The sequence below is a fragment of the Ylistrum balloti genome, unplaced genomic scaffold (assembly GCF_031769215.1).
Source record: "Ylistrum balloti isolate Yb309-2 unplaced genomic scaffold, AGI_CSIRO_Ybal_v1 Utg372062, whole genome shotgun sequence".
NCBI lineage: Eukaryota > Metazoa > Mollusca > Bivalvia > Pectinida > Pectinidae > Ylistrum > Ylistrum balloti.
Window position 1 is genome coordinate 1 of NW_026782995.1, and position 10,131 is coordinate 10,131.

Genomic DNA, 10,131 nt, shown 5'->3' on the forward strand with positions numbered 1-10,131 from the left:
ATCACTGATGGATAATCTGTTACGTTTAATAATTTATTTAAAATGGTAATTAATATCGCCACCAAATTTTATTCTTAGACCCTCCTGACGTACATATCAGCTACACCAACGCCACATACACATCATTCCGTAGGACATTGACATGTACCCCAGATGGAAACCCGGCCATATACCAGTTTGGACAGTGGCAACACACGGCGGAGGATGGTACAGTGATACGTCAGTTAACTGGAAAATCCAGTTCTAAAGAATCTATCCTAACCCTACCTGACCCTGGGACTACACATCGGTATGAAGACACGGGCTACTACATATGTTCAGCCTCAAATAACATTCCAGTCCCGGAATCATATACGTCCGAATCAGTCTTCTTTGTGGTAGAAGGTACATGTACATCAAGCAATTTAGTTTTCTCCAAACATGTCATGCTCAGTGTTGTATTAAATTCTGTACTGTATTCATCGGATTAAAACAATTCTATCTTAATATCATGTTAAGCTGTATTTACATCCGTTCTATGAATTGCAATAGTAAAGATTTCGCTTCACAGAGATTGAGTTGTCGACATACTTATCAAGTGAAGTGAAATTGAAACTCATTGTTATCATTCGTAAGAACCTCTCTGTTTATGTGATGCAGATATAAAAATTGAAACCAAACGAACATTTATCAACTCGAGACATTTCCCCGATTCCGATCAGGAATCATTTAGGTGATTTTCCAGTTGAGCGTATCAAGGACTGCTAAACATTTCATTTAAAAGAAAAGAAAGGAAACATCAATTCAACCTTTTGTCTTTTTTTTACATTTTTGTTTTATGGGTGGTATGGAATTGATTACAAGCTCCATTTTTCTATAAAAAAATCCATTTTGTCAAGTGTTCCAAGATAGGATTTCATTCTAGTGCACGTACAAAATAAGCACATGACGACGTATTAACTGCTGTGGTATTTGTGTCTGATTGATCTGTCGTTGTTATTGGTGATTATTTTACTTTGATATATTGAAGCTCCTCCTGGGATTATTACCAACACTACAGTGGTAGAGGAAAAGATAGGGAACAATGTCACTTTGGAGGTGGAATTTTACAGCAGACCAGGAGTAAGTCCAGATACTGTCACCTGGACCACGGGAGGATCTGATGGATCACTTCCCGCTGGCAGATCATTCACGTCTGTAGATCAGAGGACTCTCATACTGTCATTTCATGGTGTCGATGTACAGGTCAAAGGTTATGTTGCTACACTGATAATCAGGAATATCATGGATGTAGACTACGGTAACTACACGGTGATGATTGAAAATAGTTTTGGAACGAGAAACCACACCTTAGCTCTGATCAAAACAGGTGAATATTAGGAACACTTGTGCATTTGGTAAGGAAACAATTGATGAAAGATGTAAAATATCAAAGCACTCGTTGATAAGCCGATATAAGTAAACAGACTCTACAGTGACAAACATACATTTACATGAATATTTTGACGATGAAAAAAAAAAATAAGACACTTTTTAGGGGAAGTTGTAAGCATATTTTTCTTTATTTTATTTCAGTAGTATGTTTACTTTAAAAGTATGTCTGTGTATAATTCAAAATGCGTTTATGAAATAATAATAGCGGATGCGTTCTCTCAGTCCAATTTTTCGTTCTCTAGCATATTGTCCTAATCAGCTTGCTGTTCGATTGATTAAAATGGACGCCATGTTGATGCGTGACAAGCTATTTGTAATAATGTTATCTATATCATTATTAAATGATAAATCTATCACGTTAAACGTAAAGAAATATATTTAAAATGAATTGAATATGAAAACGATTTCGGGTAACAGGGCTCAGGTAACAGATTCTGTTTATCTGTAAAAAAGCAAACTCAGTGCTCATCGAACATTATCCAGAAATTATTGAAATTAAGGCACGTGCTTTTACAGACCGACCGTCACCTCCTCTCTACCTTTTACAAAAAGATGTAACCGGAAGTAGTATCACAGTGCAGTGGATTCCGGGTTCAAATGGAGGAGTGACTCAGTCGTTTGTAATTGACTACAAATCTGACGTCAGCAAAAATTACACTGAATTGAACGCAATTCCAGATAAGCTGGAATCCGTCATGTCATATAAGATAGATGGACTGAAAGAGAACACGGTTTACAGTATCCGAATTCATGCTCAAAACGACATTGGCCAGAGTGATCAGATATTCATCACCGTTTCAACCAGTAGTAAGTTGATACCATTAACATTGAACATTGGAGTGAAAATTACATACGATATCGGATATATAAACATTACCTTTAACGAAATATCCCAAAAAATACACATTTATTGATGATAATCATAAAGAGGTTGAGTACATCGTATTGACAAATTCTTGTTTCCCTGGACTTTTTAGTGGAGGTATTTCTTATATTATACGTACCAGATTTCTGCTCAAATTCTAATGTGATATATGATAGATAAGATTAAAACAATAGATATGTGAGGATACATATTTTGCAGAAAGGACTCTTTCGTATTAATTCACTTGGGCACATTATATATTTTGATATATATTTAAATGTTTGTTCGTTACACTAATTTGAACTCGTTCGCCTTATATTTTAAAGGCACAGCAAAATGTCATGAAGAACTACATTCCACTAGAACTGCGCTGATTTCGGTGTCTGTCTTCTGTAGTGTTGTATTTGTAGCGGCGGTCGTTTTTAGCATTGTAATAAGTGAGTATCACAGTATGCCTAAAGGATAATTGCCTGCTTGATGAACCAACATCTATGAAATGAAGCGCATTTGTATACAGTTATCTCATTCATTGTATGTTCCTCTATAATTTAAAGATGTAACAGAAGACACACAAGTGAATAACACTTTTTAACTAAGGTAAAATCGGATAAAGTATAACCAAAATAAACTACGTACCTATTAATGTTTTACTTCTTTATGTGTGACTATGTTCTGGTTTTGATGTGTATGTTACAGATAGACGATCATCGGCAGGATGGTAAGATAGGAACAATAGATAACAACGAATCGCGGTATTCACATTATAGTATGAAAGTTGAATTTGCACTTTCTTTCTTGAGAATTATTCAGTAGTACACGCAGTACTTCTCTACTTTTTATCACAGACGGAATGGAACCAGTGTTCTGCTACCTTTTACCTTATAGCCAGTACAATGATACCCGTCAAATATTTCAACCAAATGTTGGATAACCCCTAAGACTTGCGATTGCCTAATTGGGATGCTACAAAAGAAACAGATATTGGGTGAAAGAAGTAGGATAATGTAAGACGAGATGATATGCCATAAAATAAACGGGTTTTTCATCTTCATTTCTAATCAATATGATTGACGCAAAAATGATGTAAAATTTCCTACTTCTCATATGCTTTCGTGTGACAATATCTATTATTTTAAATCAAGCACCTCATTTTTGTATAATTGTAGCAAATGAAAAAAACTGAATGTAAAGGACGAAGATACAATGGACTGTGATTGTTTGGAGTAAGCAATACCTTCGACTATATTTGTCTCATCTTTTTCAGTCATCAGAGGAGAGACAACCTTCAACACCACAGTGGACAAGAAATGAAACAGGTCGCCGTGCCCGAGGAAGGTTAGATAACTTTCTTATATATTCTGAGAGAGAACTTCGCTTGAATCAATTTACTTCTGTAGTCATCTTCGTTCATATCTGATTAGAGTTGTTTTCTGACCAATAAGTTCCCTATATAATAAGAGTTGATATTTCTGTTACTTCATCTTATCATTTCAACGTGTATTGTACATACTCTATTATATTGTATCATTGAAGGAGACAATTGAATTCAGTGTTATTGCTCCAATTACCATACAAACATTTCACGGACTGGTATAAATATGTCAATCACGTGTTATCATTCATGGTTTTATCTATTACATTACCTTAAATATTACTATTCTTTCACAGATTCACTTTGTTTTCATTGTGTTATCTCATTGTTTTCTTTTTACTTTTAAGCGATGGTGAAAGATCGTGATCAAGACAGGTATGGGCATATTTGTAAATGCTTTATTATAGTGTTACTTTACTGGATGCGTTTTGCGCAAGTAATTCTGTTGTTCGTTCATTCTTATGTCATTTCATAATATAGAATGCAAAACATTCTGAAATGTCACATAATGATAAGATGTGATGTGTACAACAGAAAAATAAAAAAAATCAAAGGTCAATGCTGCTGTAACTATAAACAGCGATAGACAAATTATGTCAGAACAAAGTACATCAAAGTTATCGAATTTCCGATACAGTTTTACTGGGAATATATATCAATGTACTATTAGTAAATATTCTTTTAGTGACACTGTTAGTAGGTTAAACGTCGAGGCCTGATATTAGAAATATTTGTTATTGCATGATGTACCAGAACAATAAAAATATAACACGAAAGTGAACGTTCACACAGTGGTAATTTCAGTAATCTACACCTTAACTTATTAGCATTTCATCCTCAATGTATTGAATGAAAATTAAGTTGATTTGAATAAAATGCCACAGCAGGAGGATACAATCGGACATTGGTGGTGGTCATTGTGAATGTGTCAGTAAATAAATTATCTTTGCCATATCTAACTATTTAAAGTGATGTTTTGTAAATTACTCGCATCAAATAAAACATAAGTACACTGGATATTGTAATTGTAGCGTAGGTTTTAAACAGTTTGTATACTTCTCTAAAAGTCATGCAAATATATCACGGTACTATAATATACATTCGATATTCATTATTAATCTATTTTACACCCTCCTTAGTCAGTCCCATTACCAGGATCTGAATCCGTGCGAAATTCAGCCAGCTTCTACATACGAGCGCCTTTCCGGAGGTGCGTACTCTAATTGAACATTTAACGAATTAAATCATCCTTGCATTTGTGCATTAGATATTTAATATATCTCAGATTAAATGCAGTAACGTAGATGATATTTTTGGAAGGAATATATTTCAATCACATCGTAATCGTTATTTTATACTCCATTTGCTTTAAAACAATAAGATAAAGTGTACATTTCATTTACATATCACAGTTATGATATTTATAGTAAATATTGTCCAACTATCATTTTTTGTTTTCCTGATTGATAAATGATGCAATTTAAATGACTTCTTTATGATTGTAGATGACATTGATGTCAGTATTGAACAGGAAAGGTAAGATCACTTCACATTAAATCCAGGTAAAACACAATAAATACTTATTTATCATAATGTTTCGTTTTGCTGTCACTTTTAAAGGGATTGTGAATTTTATAAATACCAGTTCCCATATTATTAAAAGTTACGAATTGTATATAATGATTTGTAACCGAATTATAATTATTTGGTATCGTTTATCGGACTTTATCACGCGACATTTCCTAAGACTATTAGACAATGTCGATTGATGTATTGTGTTTTACATGTCGTCAAGAACTTATCTGAAAACACTAATTGACAATTTCTGTTAAAACATGCTTTGTCTCAATGTTATGCTTACAGAAACAACTACGAATCGCTGAAAGAAAATCCATTTAAACAAGAATATGAAGAACTTACAGCTGTCGGTAGGTTGGTTTTAGTGGTCAGATTTGCCAAATTTACTTGTTTTGTTATTTAATTTAGCCATCTCTGTATTTTTCAAAGTTAGATAAATCAGGTTGAGCTAACTACTTCAGAACTAATGAACATCCACATATCATGCAACTTTTATAAATAGAAGGATATTTCCTTTGAATGTAATACGCGTTCAGGTTTGGTCTTAATGGATCACGCCTACTGACAGGAAAGTTTATATATCTAGAGCTGGATTTTGCTAAAAGAGCGTACAAAAGACACACAATAATATATTTTAACACAAATTCAGATTAAGAGATATACTTGATGAGTTAATAGTAAATATTATATACTTTTTTGTTTTAGAAATCTGACGCCGAAATGAAAATGATAAGACCTTTTAAAAATCAACACAAAAAATCAGTCTATTCATTTCATAATATTTCGTTACTATTGTAATTCTTCTGACATTGGTTTCAGAAAGAAAGTCTTTTATCAGGTAGTACATTTTAGGAAAGCCAATTGGAGTTTCTGGCGGGAAAAATATACGAACTTTTGATTTTTTTTTTTTTTTTTTTTGGCAATCTTAATAAAATTCGTCGTATCGGTTAGTACAGTTTTACCAATGTAATCAATTAATACAATGGTAGCGATGAATTAATCCGGATTTTATTGCTTCCTACATTCATAAATACGTCGTTATCCGAAAGTTGTATTTGCATTAAAGTCGAATATTATTTCCATTTCAGGGTCAAAATATGCGAACACCTGACGGAACGTACGCCATCACAACGTATGTAGGTAAAGAGATAAAAAAAAATAGTCATCACCAACTACCGGGACGGTGTGTGGTAATGATTAGAAAATACACAGTATTATACCATATGAAGACTAGTACAAAGTGGAGGTCATGGGAATCTGACTTTATCAGTTAGTTCTGTCGTACCGCTACTTCCTACTTCAACAACAACTGGATGTATTTATCAAGGAATTTCTTTTGTATCTCTCTAGTGGTATGCGCCCTGGAGCGTTTTTCATCGGGTGAGTCAATCAGAAATTGACGGTGATGTCATACTGTGGATAAGGAAATTTTCTTCCTTGTTACAACAGTGAAATTGTTAGAAATCTCAAAAGCTAGATGTTAACATTATCCATGTTTTCAAGCCTGTAATAATACATATGACATTGAGCGAACTTTGGTTTAAAGTCGTTCTGTCCAAAATGGCACGTATCATTAAATTGATCAGCTGATTGTAAATAAAACAATACAGGCAGAAACTAATACGGGCAATTGTCATTGAATAAAGAAGATATGTCGTTCATTTCCTATCATATATATTCATCATACTAGTTTTAATAATTTTGAAAACATTTACTCGCTATGTAGCAATTTTAAATCTCGTTTTTTAAATGTAATATGTAGGGAATGAAGTAGAGATCATTACACCACTTAGAAGAACCTCAAATTCATGTCACAATGCTTCTTCATCCGACGTAAAACCGATCCATAATGCTGTTTTCTTCAGTGTTTTTTTGTGTACTCATCATATAACCACCAAAGTTTGTAAAATCTTTACTTCAGAATAACGTTTATCTTGTCAATAACAGTATGGATAACATTCATTCATCGAAGCGCTATGAGCTGTAGAAACAGCAATTTATATTGCTTATTACCGTGTGTCGATATGAAAATAAATCAACTGATGATTGTTATAGATAAACATATTGAACTATTCCAATAAAGTACATGACCTCTCTTTCTTTATCCGGAAATAATCACATGTGGAAGTCATGGATTAAGATGTCTTTCTACTTTGACAAGACAGCAAAAACAATATGATCATGTGATATTTAACGTGAATGCAATACATTTAATCTTTGTTACAAGAAAAGATAATATCATATAAAAGAATTATTCGTGTGAGTTGGTGTGTCCAGACGAAGGTACAGCCAGGTCTACCATCGGCTGTACAAGTGATGTCCGGTCCGGTAACGTGTCCCCCACTGTCCTGGTGTAGGTAGTGTCCGGTGGGGTGAGAGCGAAAGTATTAGCATTAAAATAGCATTTGGTGCCTGTAAAACAAAACATTTATATTCAGATTACTTAAAAATGTTTTAGTAAACAACGTTGAACTTTCACAAAATTTAATAATACCTGGCTATGTGCATTTTAAGATTTGTATATTAAGAATAAGTTGGACAAACTTTGATTGTCTTAACACGTTTGTTTTGACTGGAAGGATTTGCTTTGTTTAAAAAAGGCTCTCATCATATAAGGATATTTGTATGGTCTCTACTAAAGCTTAAGATCGTTTACTGCAAAGAGGAAATGAATGAAGCAAATATAATTCGAACATTAGAATATGTTCAACCATTTTCATCAAATCATAATACAACATCTACATTGAAAAGCCACGAGAGAGCAATGTAGATTTCAAGAATGACATCTATAGTATTGATAACCTCGCATGTCGTAGTTGTATAACAGCTACAGGTAAAATATTGGACAGCTACAGGTAACATATTGGGCAGCAACAGGTAAAATATTGGACAGCTACAGGTAACATATTGGGCAGCAACAGGTAAAATATTGGACAGCTACAGGTAACATATTGGACAGCTACAAATAACATATTGGTCAACAAAAGGTAAAATATTAAATAGTTACAGGTAGCATACTGGACGGCTTCAGTTAACATGGGAGACAGGTTCAGGTAACAGAATGGATAGCTACAGGTAACATATTGAATAGCTACATGTAACATATTGGACAGCTACAGGTACCATATTAGACAGCTACAGGAACCATATTGGACAGCTACAGGTATCATCTTGGACAGCTACAAATAGCATATTGGACAGCAACGGGTAAAATATTGGACAGTTACAGGTAACATACTTGACAGCTTCAGTTAACATGGCGAACGGCTACAGGTAACATATTGGACAGCTCTACTTAACCTATTGGACAGCTACAGGTTACATACTAGGCAGCAACAGGTAAAATATTCGACAGCTACAGGTAACATATTGGACAGCAGACTGTTTTGTCAATATTCTTCTTTGTGTGCATACACTTGTATACTGATTTATGAATGGTGTTTGCACAGCTACCGCCATATTTATCTTATAAACAAATAGTGATTTTTATCGCACGCTAAAATCGTAACTTAAACAACGTTGGTATTGATTTTCGAGTTACTGTTTGACTCGATAAAGAAAGACGGATTGACACGGACTGTTGGGCTTAACACAGTAGTTAGATTTAATATATGGTTAGGATGTTTGATAATATGTTATGATTTTCAGATCGTGGCCGTGATAAATCCTACATGTAAACGGAATGTGTATCATAATACGACGTATACGTTCAAATCGCTTATAATTCGTATTATAAGAAAAAGCAACACGGCATCTTATTGGAATGCAATTTGGTTGAGGAGGTGCTCAATTATTTCCGCCTTATCCAAACACTCCATACTGTCGTTACTTCATTTTAAACAACATTTTCTTTTTTTACATTATACTACAAATATTAAAGATGTGTTAGAAAATGTTGGAGTTACTCATCTCCCTGAGCCACGATCGTAATCTTGGTTCTGTTTATATTTTTCTCTTTTCTTTTTTTTACTTGGGTTTTGATAATGATTCTCCTCGCATATGGTATTTTCGTGATGGTTTGTAAAATATGAAATGGAATCAAGACTGCAAATAAAAAGACTCAAACCTCCCTTTCAAAAAAGTTTTTTTATTGTTAGATAATATTGGGTATCATTATAAAGACATGACATTTATCGCTGTTTGTATATATATATAGATGTATAATTTTTTTATGATCGTATGAGTAAGTGTTAAAAATATCGGTAAGTATACAAATACCATACAACCACGATTGTAAACAATCTGACGACTAACTCATATATCCTTTCCTCATAATCCAATGTACCAGTTTTTGTCTATCATGGACCAGGAAAGACCTACCAGATAGTGTAATCAGGAAACAGATTGCATAGTTGTGTATGCTATATATGTGTCATAATACAAATTCAAATTGATATTTGAAATATCCACCTATAATATTCAATGAAATGGCCAAATTCTACAAAATCATATAATTTAGGTAATATTTGTTGTTCGCTTGGTCACAATACCCTTACGTACAAATTTCATTGAAAAATCAATCAGAAAGGCGCTTTATGTTCCCATCGTAACCAAACTACAACAGAAAAGTCTGTTAATCATGCACACTCCTTGAGTTTTCAAGCAATGGAACATCCTGCGACCGGATAAAAATGAGAATGACAACATGAAAAAGAAAAGCACATGTTACGCACGACATTAAGGGACGTATACAGCAGCAATAATAACATAAGTATGATGAAATCTGACATTGAATAGTAGCGTTGTCTGTTATCTACTATGGTATGTAAGAGTTTTATTTGATAACTGATATGTATAAAGAAAGATGTTTACAAGATATAACAATTTGTAACGTAACCGGATGGGTATATATCAACAGAGTTAGTGAAAATACATAGCAATTTACAGATATTGTTTTACAATT

General features: G+C 33.5%; 1 protein-coding gene across 1 annotated transcript; it reads left to right on the forward strand.

The window, feature by feature from the left end:
* Nucleotides 1–78: 78 nt before the first annotated feature.
* On the forward strand, nucleotides 79–6,793 carry LOC132564210 (cell adhesion molecule DSCAML1-like; the record flags this gene model as incomplete). Its single annotated transcript, XM_060228885.1, has 11 exons — nucleotides 79–384; nucleotides 1,010–1,348; nucleotides 1,930–2,220; nucleotides 2,605–2,715; nucleotides 2,975–2,996; nucleotides 3,543–3,613; nucleotides 3,998–4,025; nucleotides 4,790–4,860; nucleotides 5,156–5,186; nucleotides 5,514–5,578; nucleotides 6,317–6,793. Coding segments are annotated over 11 exons (1,358 nt in total), but the record flags the coding sequence as incomplete, so codon positions are not given.
* Between the last annotated feature and the right edge of the window lie 3,338 nt (nucleotides 6,794–10,131).